This window comes from Oncorhynchus keta, chromosome 18 (assembly GCF_023373465.1).
Source record: "Oncorhynchus keta strain PuntledgeMale-10-30-2019 chromosome 18, Oket_V2, whole genome shotgun sequence".
NCBI lineage: Eukaryota > Metazoa > Chordata > Actinopteri > Salmoniformes > Salmonidae > Oncorhynchus > Oncorhynchus keta.
The window spans coordinates 4,262,390-4,274,912 of record NC_068438.1 but is presented as its reverse complement, the minus strand read 5'-3'; the positions used below and the strand labels follow the sequence as shown (position 1 = coordinate 4,274,912).

Here is a 12,523-nt window from a genome sequence, read left to right as displayed (position 1 = left end):
CATTAGACCTATCGGTCCTTTGAACGGCGTGACTCGTGGTTTTATGTTGTACTAGGATGTTCTGGAGAACATGGAACCCAAAAAGTTGAGTCTGTTGAAAGAGCTATTGGAACGCGATGCCTTGCAGAATGAATCATACACCAACACGGATGCAGACGGGGATGGACATATCCAATCGACAAAAGGTAAGGCTTAATGGTGTCAATCAGTGGCCAATAACACATTTAGTAACTGCTCTACTGTAAAATCATCTGCCTACAGAGATAACGTCTCAGAGATAATGGAACGTATTGCTTTGCTACACTATGACCAGCATTTGATCCAACACAGATTTGAGACCAGCTCACAGCGATAGGCCTTTAAAGGCAAAATTTCCCTTGACGTTTGCAGAAATCACTTTCTACTGTAAACTTTGTGGATGTCGGCTCAAGGCAACTGCAGTGCACAGGTCTTTTTTCTGCGTTTTTATCTGAATCCCAACCTTTGACCTGTCATCAGATCCGTCAGTGGTGCTGATGGGAGCTGTAGTCAGAGCTTTGGAGGCAGTCCTGTACAGACTTAGTGGAGAGAGCTGGCAGCAGCATGACATGACCGCAGCACACTGCCACACAGACACCAGGGAGTGTGAACTGCACACAGGCTACACACAGGTAAATGGCTATCACATCCAAAGATTATATATATATATATACACTTGGTCGCCAGTTTATTAGGTACACCACCCAGTTCATGTGGCCATGGCTTCCTATATAAAGTAGGTAGGTAGGCAGGCATTCAGACATTCAGTTACTGTTCGATTGAACGTTAGAATGGTCAAAACGAGTGACCTAAGCAACTTTGAGTGTGGTATGATCGTCGGTGCCAGGTGCGCCGGTCCCAGTATCTCAGAAACGGCCGGCCTCCTGGGTTTTTCAGCCATGAGTTTCTAGGGTTTACAGAGAATGGTGCGACAAACAAAAAACATTCAGTCAGCGTCAGTCCTGTGGGCTAAAACAGTTTGTTGATGAGAGGTCGAAGGAGAATGGCAGGAATCGTGCAAGCTATTAGGCGGGCAACAAACAGGCAAATAACGGTACAACAATGGTGTGAAGAACGGCATTTCGGAACGCATAACTCGTGGGTCCTTGTCAAGGATGGGTTATTGCAGCAGAAGACCACACCGGGTTCCACTCCTATCAGCTAAAAAGAAGTTGAAGCGTCTCCAGTGGGCACACGATCACCAACACTGGACAATTGAGGAGTGGAAAAACATTGCCTGGTCTGACAAATCCCGGTTCCTGTTGCATCATGCTGACGGCGGAGTCAGGATTTGGCGTAAGTAGCATGAGTCCATGGCCCCATCCTGCCTGGTATCAACGGCGGTGGTGTAATGTTGCGGGGAATGTTTTCCTGGCACACGTAAGGTCCCTTGACACCAGTTGAGCAATGTTTACATGCCCAAAGAATTCAGGGTGTTCTGAAGTAAAGGGGGTCCGACCCAGTACTAATTGGGGGTACCTAATAAACTGGCCACTGAGTGTAGCTTCTAAGGCTTAGTATCAGACAAGCACCCCATTGTAATGTAATAATGATAAATGCCATTTAGCAGACACTTTTATCCAAAGCGTGGATGCATTTTTAGCGTATGGGTGGTTCGGGGAATCGAACCACGTATCCTGTCAATGCAGGCGCCATGCTTTACCAACTGAGCTACAGAGGACCACCACCATTCACCAGCATACCTGTGGATGTAAATACGGGTATGCTGGTGAATGGTGGTGGTCCTCTGTAGCTTTGTCTTTGACAATCTAAAGGAATATGGGATATGGATATTGTGAATACTAGACCTAGATTATTTCTAACGCTTCGACTAATAACTCATCATATTATTTCGGTTTTTAGTTTTCCTCAGCCAACATGACCAAACCTGCATCAGGCCATGAGACAGGACCACCACCTCATGATCTAGGTAGGATATAGACACGGTTCAAATCGTTCCCCTCATGTACACCTGTCGTCTTATTCACCAGCTGTGAGTATATTTCCACGCAACTTCTTACATGAATGATTAGAAGAGCCAGGCATATTGCGAGAATATGTTACCTCAGTCCACTGTAAATTCAGTACATAGTGTTAGGTTATGAAGTGAGGAGACACGGGCACCGTAGTCGGGTCACATCTAGGAACAGTGTTTTTGTTTATTCAACCTGAATGACTTTAATGCTTTTCAACACAGTATTTTTTAAAACTCGGTCAACTTGCAGTGATGAAGTGGGACGTGCGACTACTCCCACACATACAGGACTTTGCAGTGTTGTGTATTAACTTCCAACTTATCTTCTGCTCTTCTGTACTAGTACACCTACAGAGCACAGCCCCCTGTCTGAGTGAGCAGGACCTGTCCAAACTAGTGGCCATGACTCCTCTGTCCAGGACCCTGCAGGAGATACAGGAGTCCCTCCAGAACCTATCTGGTGTAGACAGAGGTTAGGGACAGCTTGAACCTCTCTAATGCTCCATGTTCCTCTTCTCCAGAGAGAAGAGATAATCCTCTGTAACTGTTGATTGAAATGTTGGAGATAACAACTGGGACTCGAGACGGATTAGAGTCCAAGGCAATATTGACTAGAGTGCCCATCATGGGCTATGGTCAATTGTACTGTAGATCAATAAATGCTGCATGTTGCTGTTATTCACAGTATACAGTACAAGTCAAAGGTTTGGACACACCTACTCATTCAAGAGTTTTTCTTTATTTTTTTCTATTTTATATATTGTAGAATATCAGTGAAAACATCAAAACAATGAAGTAACATCTATGGAATCATGTAGTAAGATTCTTCATAGTAGCCACCTTTTGCCTTGATGACAGCTTTGCACACTCTCTCAACCAGCTTCATGAGGTAGTCACCTGGAATGCATTTCAATTAACAGGTATGCCTTGTTAAAAGTTCATTTGTGAATGTCTTTGGTCCAATTTGGTCCAATCAGTTGTGTTGTGACAAGGTAGGGTTGGTATATTTGGTAAAAGACCAAGTCCATATTATGGCATGAACAGCTCAAATAAGCAAAGAGAAACGACCGTCCATCACTTTAAGACATGAAGGTCAGTCAATCTGGAAAACTTAAAGAACTTTGAAAGTTTCTTCGAGTGCAGTTGCAAAAGCCATCAAGCGCTATGATGAAAGTGACTCTCATGAGGTCCGCCACAGGAAAGGAAGACCCAGAGTTACCTCTGCTGCAGAGGATAAGTTCATTAGAGTTACCAGCATCGGAAATTGCAGCCCAAATAAATGCTTCACAGAGTACAAGTAACAGACACATCTCAACATGAACTGTTCAGAAGAGACTGTGTGAATCATGCTTTCGTCGTTGAATTGCTACAAAGAAGCCACTACTAAAGGACAACAATAATAAGAAGAGACTTGCTTGGGCCAAAAAAACACGAGCAATTGTTATTAGAGAGGTGGAAATCTTTCCTTTGGTCTGATGAGTAAAAATTGTCAAAATTGTGATTTATGGTTTCAACCGCAGTGTCAACTGGTACTGTATATCTGCTTAGCTGACTAGTACAGTACACTAATCATGTCCTCTGACGTTACAGTTTGTATTCCAGCCAGGACTGACAAAACCACAGAGGACCCAGCAGTGCACCTGATTCCCGTTGCCCTGGACAACCTCTCCCCACAGCACTTTGCCATCTTCCTGTTCGGCTGTCATGTTGTGAAACTGCTTTGCAACACCCAAATCTTCCCCCCTGTCTTGCTGCTTCTGTCCAAAACGGTTCCTGTCTCAGCTTACGAGGGCCTGGTGTCACACTGCAGTGGGGACTTTTATTTTGACACAACCAACCAGATTCTGTATCTCCGTGAGGCAAAGCTTGAGAGTGTGGGACAGTTTATTGCCACTCTCCTACAGTCGATGGCCTATATTGCTTCAGGTAAATAGATAATAATGTTGTGAAGTATGGTCACATTTTAAGCGGTATGAATTTTTACTTGTACTTGTGGATTTTTGTTGTACTATTTTGTTGTTGATGTTCTCCCACAGTAGGTTTATCATGCCCGTTTAATGTCCTGTATTAGGTTCCAAGCCTGAAAGCTTCATGCAAGTCCTCCATCACGCCATCTCTGCTTTGAGCATTCAGTTGTTCAACGCCTCTTTCAGATATGATGCAAACAAGGTAAGAAGCCATGGAAGTTTCTGGAACCCATTGATTCACAGGTAAATACACTGCACTGTTGAGTGCAGCAAGCAGACTTGTGCCTTACTTTTACAGGCAAAGAGGGACACCTCACTGACCTCAGGCCAGTCTCCTGGGAAGTTAGTAGAGGACTTTCTCAATGTCCGTGTCCCCACTGATAGCCAGTTCACAGAGCACCTCTTGTCAGACAGGTTTGTAGTTGCACTTTTGACAATGACTTTCATGAAAACATTGACAAAATGTTTACAATCCTTTACAATTTTTATTTTAGACTCCAACGATATAAGTATTTCAATGTGGAGAAAATCATACGGGATCTTAAACAGTTTCCAGCAGAGGACACTGAAAAGGGTAACCTGTTTCGATCATATTTGGTCTATATCATACGCATGTGCTATGAAAACGGTATGATCGTGTTGTTCTGTATTGAACTATATAGAAATATATTCAGGCACGTATTGTATATTGTCCTCGGTCTATTTTTCAGGACCTCCACAACAATGTTTAAGAACACCCGTCCAAGTAAGTTTTGCTGACCGCTCCACCATCTTTTCCTGCAGTGGATTTCCACATTGAGCCATTGTGCTGTACATATTGCTTAACTTACTTCACAATCCCCGCAGGAGGATTACTGAGTTGATGGTTGTTTGACCCTTCTCTCTGTTGAAGGCTCACTGTTTGGAGAAGGAGATGGACCATCTGAATGAGGTTTTCCTGCAGCTCAGCGTTCAACTCCAGAAGAGAACCCAGGTGAAGACGTGGCTGAAGCAGAGACGGCAGAGCTTTGACCAAACCTTCAAATGTTTCTGGTTTTTGCATCATAGGCCTTTATTTAATTGAACATTTGAAATTCTAATGCTGTGGTGACTCTCTATCTCTCTCTCTATCTCTCTCTCTCTCTCTATCTCTATCTCTATCTCTATCTCTCTCTCTCTCTATCTCTCTCTCTATCTCTCTCTCTATCTCTCTCTATCTCTCTCTCTATCTCTCTCTCTATCTCTCTCTCTATCTCTCTATCTCTCTCTCTATCTCTATCTCTATCTCTATCTCTATCTCTATCTCTATCTCTCTCTATCTCTATCTCTCTCTCTATCTCTCTATCTCTCTCTCTATCTCTCTCTCTATCTCTCTCTCTCTCTCTCTCTCCGTCCCTTCCAGGGCGCAACAACCGAGAAGGCCCTGAGTCGTAATGGAACAATGATGTTAGAGCTGAAGAGACGGTATGTATCCCAGAGGCTCGACGAGCTGCAAATCATATTAAATGGGATGAGCCGGCGCCAGCTAGACGGCCACAGTCCAGAGGAAGAGGAGCAGACCCGAGATCACCCACACCCAGAGCCAGACAACTATAGATCAGACGGTCAGGAGGAACACGATCATTCTCCAGACCAGCAGGACCTAGACAGCAGGGTACCAAAGAACCATAAACTAGAAAATAACAATCAGGAAGTAGAAAGCCAGGGACCAAGCAGTCAGATGACAAGCATGGGTAAAACAGGCTTCGGAGAACTAGATGTATGGGAATAAGCCAGTTAGAAGCATGTGAAAATGGGATACTACTGAAGTGTGTGGTTTTGGTGTGATCTGTCTCATGATTTTGTAGATTACGTGTACAGTTTAGTGTATAGTGTGAATAACAGACGTATAATAGGTTCATCACATGTGATTTAATCAAACGGATCATTTTCCTTGGAGTGATATTTATTAAAGATATGAATTATGCTTGTGCATCGCTTTTATCACAATGTCACCAGGTAGAAACACTTTCCAGGTCATCACGCTCCATGTCTTTCAGGCTTCAGCCACCATTGTCAAATCAAAACATCGCCGTTTCATTGGATGACCAGTCGGCTCTGGTGCCTGCCTCTCTTTGTTTCAACCCAACATCTTTGTACGAAGTGACCCAGAACCTTTCGGGAGTATTTATGAATATTTTATGACACAATATTCTTTCTTCCATTTGTGCTCGTTTCCCTCTCTCTCCAAGCAGCGGTAAATGTATCATCATCTCTCCAACCCCTGGACCCGTTCCGAGCTGAGTAATCTAGACAATATAAGTGCTGCATGATAGTTCATCCACAGGGCACTCTGCTAATAGAAAGGGAGTATTCCTACAGGGGGTTGGATTTAGACTGTGAGCAGACTGAGGAGGTCAGCTGGACCAATCGTCAAAGGCTGTCAGTATCAGTTCCCACGACTTGGTGCCAAGTCCCGGGTTTAAAGTGTGGTGATTCCCCATAGAAAGTTCCATTGCCTGACAGCCCCTATCGCAGAGATTAGAAACAATGTCTCACTGAATATCACATCTCACACCACCCGCTATCTGACTACTTGTCATACCTCTCTCAGCTGGCAATGGCACTGTGCTCTTAGAAGAAGGGTTGACAAAGGGTTCTATGTGGAGGGGTAAACCTGAAGTAGCCTTTATGGTTGTAGGTAGCACCTTGTCCTCTAATCGTGTAAACCAGCATACGTCTTTCTCGTGTAAGGACTTGCAATGTTTCAATAGTATTTCTGCTCCAGTTGCTTAATAAACAACGACTACACTGTTATTTATAGAAAGGAAAGCCCCGTGTATGTTTTTGTCCTCAGGTTGACATAATGTCACCTTTTGCCAGCTGCTAGTGGAGCCCACAACTGTTCCTGTCCCATCACTGTCTGTCGGTAACAAATGGATAGCTGCAATACATAGTGCTTGTTACCAAGTAGTGTTTTGTTTGGGTCAGCACACATTTTTGGAGGAAACGCGTTTGATATGGAAGATTGTTTTCAGGATCCCATGGATACAGACTCAATGTGAGTGTTGCTATTTGATTTATTTGGGGGGCGGGAGATGATGCTGTGTCACATACAATTAAAAAGGTTAGATTTGTTGCCGTTCTAATTGTGGTACATCAATATTGAAATTGATGAGTGTATATGAGTAATGCCACCAAAAAGAAATGCTCCACAACATAGATCCGACCCCTCAAAATCTAGCCTCAAATAGGATTGTGTAACCGCCATACGCATGTTTGTATTGAACATCTGCACTACACTACTGGGGATAAATATATTGTCTACGTTTCATTAATTCAGCACTGAGTTTCATTCATTAAAACGTTTCTATCGTTTCTGGACAGATTTCACATTTCCCCATCAGTGTCCACATGCTGTAATCATGTTGTAATCTTGAAATCCCTCCAAATCCCTGGGAATCTGTTGTCCCGGACGCCATGCAGTAGTAAACACAGGCCAATAGTTACATTTTTTTAAACGTTTGAACAAAGCGTTTGAAAGTTTTTTTTAAAATGTTTGACTAAATCTTTTTTGTTGTTGTTAATTTAACATTTGAGGCAAAACATTTGTATTTTTATACATTTGTAACAGATTTTTTTTTTGACAGTGTTTCTTATTGGACAATTTCCTACAGTACAGTACTGTTCCCGTCTCACTCTGTTTCAAAAAACATTTTCTCCTTACCGAACACCACTCGCTAGTTTTCCATTTTCCGTCATCCCAATTCAGGTTCACAATCTCATCTTTCTGCTGAGCCTAAGTGTCAGTTTACCGGTGCATCCATTTACCGGTTGGGTGTCTATATCTAATCAGTCTACTTTACTGTAAATAGGCCACCAGTGATAAGCTTGGAGTGCATTACCACCACCCTCAAAGATTAGCGCTGTGTGTACCTTTATTAGGAACTGGATTACTTGACTTTCACCCTACACAGTACTCACTGGGCACAGGCGTCAGTTCACTGTCTATTCCACGTTAGTTTAATGTCATTTCATTGAAATGACGTGGACTCAACATTGATTCAACCAGTTTTGTGCGCAGTGGGTAGGAACACATCTATTTATTTTGTTCTTGGAGATGAGCATGATAAACAAACCCGTTTGGTTTCTCTTTCTCGGAGCTGAGATCCTCCTGTGTTGTTCCCATCATCCGGTACTTCTGCATCACTGTTACCATGGTTCCCTTATCTGTGGGATGTGGCGGCGGCAGCAGCCACCAGGCCTGCCATATTCAGTCTGTCTGAGACTCACCCAGCTTGCTGGCAACATCACACTGCTTCTGTTCCACTGCCATTTTCATTGTTATTTCATGTGTTTTCATTAGAAATAATATGCCGTGGAATTAGTCACTCAAATTATGATTGCTGACTACTTGCTTGATGGCATGGATATAATGATTTGGGTTAATCCGCCATGTGCTCCGATACATAAACATTGACAAATGTGTCACATACAACATCCATATGTATGAAATGACAACATACTCCAAATGTAAATTTGCAATCCATGGTAGGAAGCCTAAATCCTTCAACCTACAGTATACTTTGAGGTAAGCCTTTCTTATTCCTCCATTCAGATACTGTACATTGGCCACTAGACTAAACACAGTGATCTCCCTTGTTAGATTTACACTGAATCTCCAAATCGGAGCACTACATGTGCTTCTGTGGCTCAGTTGGTAGAGCATGGCGCTTGTAACGCCAGGGTAGTCGGTTCGATTCCCGGGACCACCCATACGTAGAATGTATGCACACATGACTGTAAGTCGCTTTGGATAAAAGCGTCAGCTAAATGGCATATATTATTATTATATTATATTACATGTACACTGTATCTGCTTTATGAAGCTGAATGGAGCTTTACGACGCCTTCACTGGATAAAACGTTGGATTATTTCCAGATTAGGAACATTGAAGAACATTCTCGAGAGTTTGAGGTTGAAGTACCAGGGAGAAATACAAGTAAGAGTATTTTGGAATGCGTATCAATGTCACAATATCTTTTACTTTAGATGCTGGTTTAGAATGTACTGTATTTCTGGCAATGTATGGAACACACACCGTACCATGCATCAGTCATCATTATAGAAATCTGATCATATTCCATATGGCAATGCCTCACAATTCATTAAACAGCTTGGTCTTTCCTGAATACATGTACTTGGAAAGCTCACATAATTCATACTCAATGTGACTCATAATGGGCATGTTTGATATCGCGCCAATCCTTGATCAGTACTTTAGGTCTGCGTCAGAAAAGGTGTCTCTATAGGGTGACATTTGTGACGCAGCCAGGGCTTCTTTCACACTGGTGAGTGGTTGATGGGGTGGATAATGACTGCTCTCAGAGGTAATATCAGAGAGAAAGCCGTGAAACACAATGGAATCAAATGGCATCGGAACACATTATGGCTTTGTGTCAGATGCAGATGATGTGTTATGTAGATGAAAGATCATTTGCGTCAAACTGCTATAAGCACCAAATATTAGAGAGAGTCGTGGGGATTTGAAGGTTGCATTAGAAGCTCTGTGGGCTTATGGCTTTTCTTGTTGTGCTCAGAATGAAGTGTTTTTCAATGCCCCGCACATGCCCTAGTTTAATGCCCCACACAGTACCCTCAACACATACTGTACACAACGAGGTCAGAGTATGCAGTGCATTTGGAAAGTATTCAGACTCCGTTACTTTTTCCACATTTTGCTACATGACAGCCTTCCTCTAAAATGAATACTCATCAATCTACACACAATACCCAACCCTGAGGGGTTGAAGAAACAAATATGGGCTTCACTGATCTGTATTAAATGAGTGGCTATGAGTAAGCGCTCTCCTTGCAGATGCTAAACAGCCTTATATAACATGTGTGTGGTTGTGGTGGTACATTGTGTGTCTGTTGTCAATGACCCTGTCCATTTTTGTTCACAAATGTCTTACATTCTTTGTAATGCACTTGACTTGCATCTCATATCATTGACATTGAATCGCTCTTTATAGAAATTCCCATCATGTACGTTTTTTCTGGTGGTAAAAAAAAGTTAGAATTGGATGTGTTTATAAGCCACACGATACTGACATTTGGTAGTTTTGATGATGTCATTGCATCAACCGTAGATTTGATGAATAATTCAGCTAAAATGTATTTTCTATTGGGTGATTACAACATGAATTTATTTAAAAGTAAGAACCACTTACTGACATCTGACTTTTTGAATACTTCATACTCGAGCTATCTACTGTATATCCCCACATCGACGAGCCCACAAAAGTGACCAGTTCATCAATCATCCTTATTGATCATATTTTTTACTGAATCATTGAATAATGGGTCAAAAACAGGTACACTTTATACTGGCATTTATGAACATATTACACTTTTCTTTGTCAGCTGGAAAAGAACAGGTGGGAATTGAAAGTAGCAATAAATGTAGAACATTTAACAACAGTAATACCGAGCACAAATATTTATAACCATGCCGACGTGAAGTCTGCTTACCAGACTTTTCTCACATCTTTCAATTCTGTATTTCACCACTGCTTTCTCTTGTTAAGACCTCTTAAAGAGAGCGGAAAATGGCTACGGAAACCATGGTTAACAGCTGGTCTCTAGAAATCCTCAGTACATTTTTTCTCTCAAAAATCACTCCCCCCTTGAATTCTGACAATTACCAATATACTGAACAAAAATATAAAAGCCACATGTAAAGTGTTGGCCCCATGTTTAATGAGCTGAAAGAAAACCTCACAGGAATGTTCGTATGCACAAAAAGCAAAACATCCCTGTTAGTGAGCATATCTCCATTGCTAAGATAATCCATACATCTGACAGGTGTGGCATGTCAAGAAGCTTATTAAACAGGATGATCATTACACAGGTACACCTTGTCCTGGGGACAATAAAAGGCCACTCTAAAATGTGCAGTTTTGATACACAACACAATGCCACAGATGTCTCAAGTTTTGAGGGAGCGTGCAATTGGCATGCTGTCTGCAGGAATGTCCACCAGAGCTGTTGCCAGATAATTGAATGTAAATGTTTCTACCATAAGCCGCCTCCAAAGCTTTTTTAGATAATTTGGCAGTACGTCCAACCGGTCTCACAACCGCAGACCAGGTGTAACCATGCAAGCCCAGGGCCTCCACATCTGGCTTCTTCACCTGCAGGATTGTCTAAGACCAGCCACTTTTTATTTTTGTTCAGTATAATATAAAAACACATTTACCCATCTACTTCGGATATCCCCCCAAAAATACTTTACTAGCATTACAGGAATCTTCAAACAATATAAAGTCAACAATCATCAATCATCTGTTGAGCAAGAAAAAGACTTCTACAGCTCTCCCATCTCAAATCAGTGTTGGAAGTAAGACCTATAGTGAACCTTTTTTTTCATGGGAAATTAATCACTTTTTTGTGAGATGCACAGTGTCTCCTCCATGTAGCCTAACTCTCACAATTTCATGCACACACACACACACACACACACACACACACACACACACACACACACAAACACGTTTTTTTGCACACTGAATCTATCATGTTCAATTGTTATTAGTATACTTTGTATAATTGATTGAACAAACTGTATTGTACACACACACACACGTACATACATACATACACACACACACACACATACTGTATATCATGTTTCTTTTAATGTAGTTTTCATATAAACCCTCTTGGGTTTAAAAACTAATCTGCACACTTTTTTTACCTTGTTTTTATCTGCACTGTTTTGCTTTTCACTTGTCTTCATTTGTGCCAATAAATATAACTAAAACAAACTTTAAAGAAATGTAAGAAGATTGAGGAACAATCTGCACTGAAAATGTCTTTGTATTACATGAAAAACAGTCCTCCGTCTTTGTTAGATGGCTTGTCTTTTTTGTAGCCCAGTTCTGTGTGAACTAAAGAGCAGTGATATTAGCATTGTATTCATTCAAATTCCATTACTTAGGCTAACAAGGTATTGGATTACTTGTTGGAATACTTTAAAATATAAAAACATTACAGTACCAGTCAAAAGTTTGGACACAGCTACTCATTCCAGAGTTTTTCTTTGTTTTTACTATTTACAACATTGTAGAAATAACACATATGGAATCATGTAGTAACCAAAAAAAGTGTTAAAGAAATCAAAATATATTTTAGCTTTGAGATTTTTCAAAGTAGCCACCCTTTGCCTTGATGACAGCTTTGCGTACTCGTGGTATTCTCTCAACCAGTCTCATGAGGTAGTCACCTGGAATGCATTTCAATTAACAGGTGTGCTTTGTTAAAAGTGAATTTGTGGAATTTCTTTCCTTCTTAATATGTTTGAGCCAATCAATTGTGGTGTGACAAGGTAGGGGTTGTGCAGAAGATAGCCCTATTTGGTAAAAGACCAAGTCCATATTATGGCAAGAACAGCTCAAATAAGCAAAGAGAAACGAAAGTCCATCATTACTTTAAGACATTAAGTTCAGTCAATGCGGAAAGAACTTTGAAAGTTTCTTAACGTGCAGTCACAAAATATCATCAAGCGCTATGATGAAACTGGCTCTCATGAGGACCACCACA

At 41.5% G+C, this 12,523-nt stretch overlaps 1 protein-coding gene across 1 annotated transcript in view; it reads left to right on the top strand.

Moving 5' to 3' along the window:
* The window catches only part of si:ch211-286b4.4 (uncharacterized), a 36,553-nt gene extending 30,648 nt beyond the window's left edge, over positions 1 to 5,905 (top strand). Inside the window, exons 31-41 of the mRNA XM_052468746.1 lie at positions 56 to 185; positions 499 to 650; positions 1,882 to 1,948; positions 2,337 to 2,465; positions 3,596 to 3,919; positions 4,065 to 4,162; positions 4,259 to 4,374; positions 4,455 to 4,534; positions 4,671 to 4,705; positions 4,853 to 4,933; positions 5,342 to 5,905. Of these exons, the coding sequence (XP_052324706.1) occupies positions 56 to 185; positions 499 to 650; positions 1,882 to 1,948; positions 2,337 to 2,465; positions 3,596 to 3,919; positions 4,065 to 4,162; positions 4,259 to 4,374; positions 4,455 to 4,534; positions 4,671 to 4,705; positions 4,853 to 4,933; positions 5,342 to 5,710 (1,581 nt within the window). The 3' untranslated portion in view covers positions 5,711 to 5,905. The remainder of the gene's footprint in view (positions 1 to 55; positions 186 to 498; positions 651 to 1,881; positions 1,949 to 2,336; positions 2,466 to 3,595; positions 3,920 to 4,064; positions 4,163 to 4,258; positions 4,375 to 4,454; positions 4,535 to 4,670; positions 4,706 to 4,852; positions 4,934 to 5,341) is intronic.
* Positions 5,906 to 12,523: the final 6,618 nt, after the last annotated feature.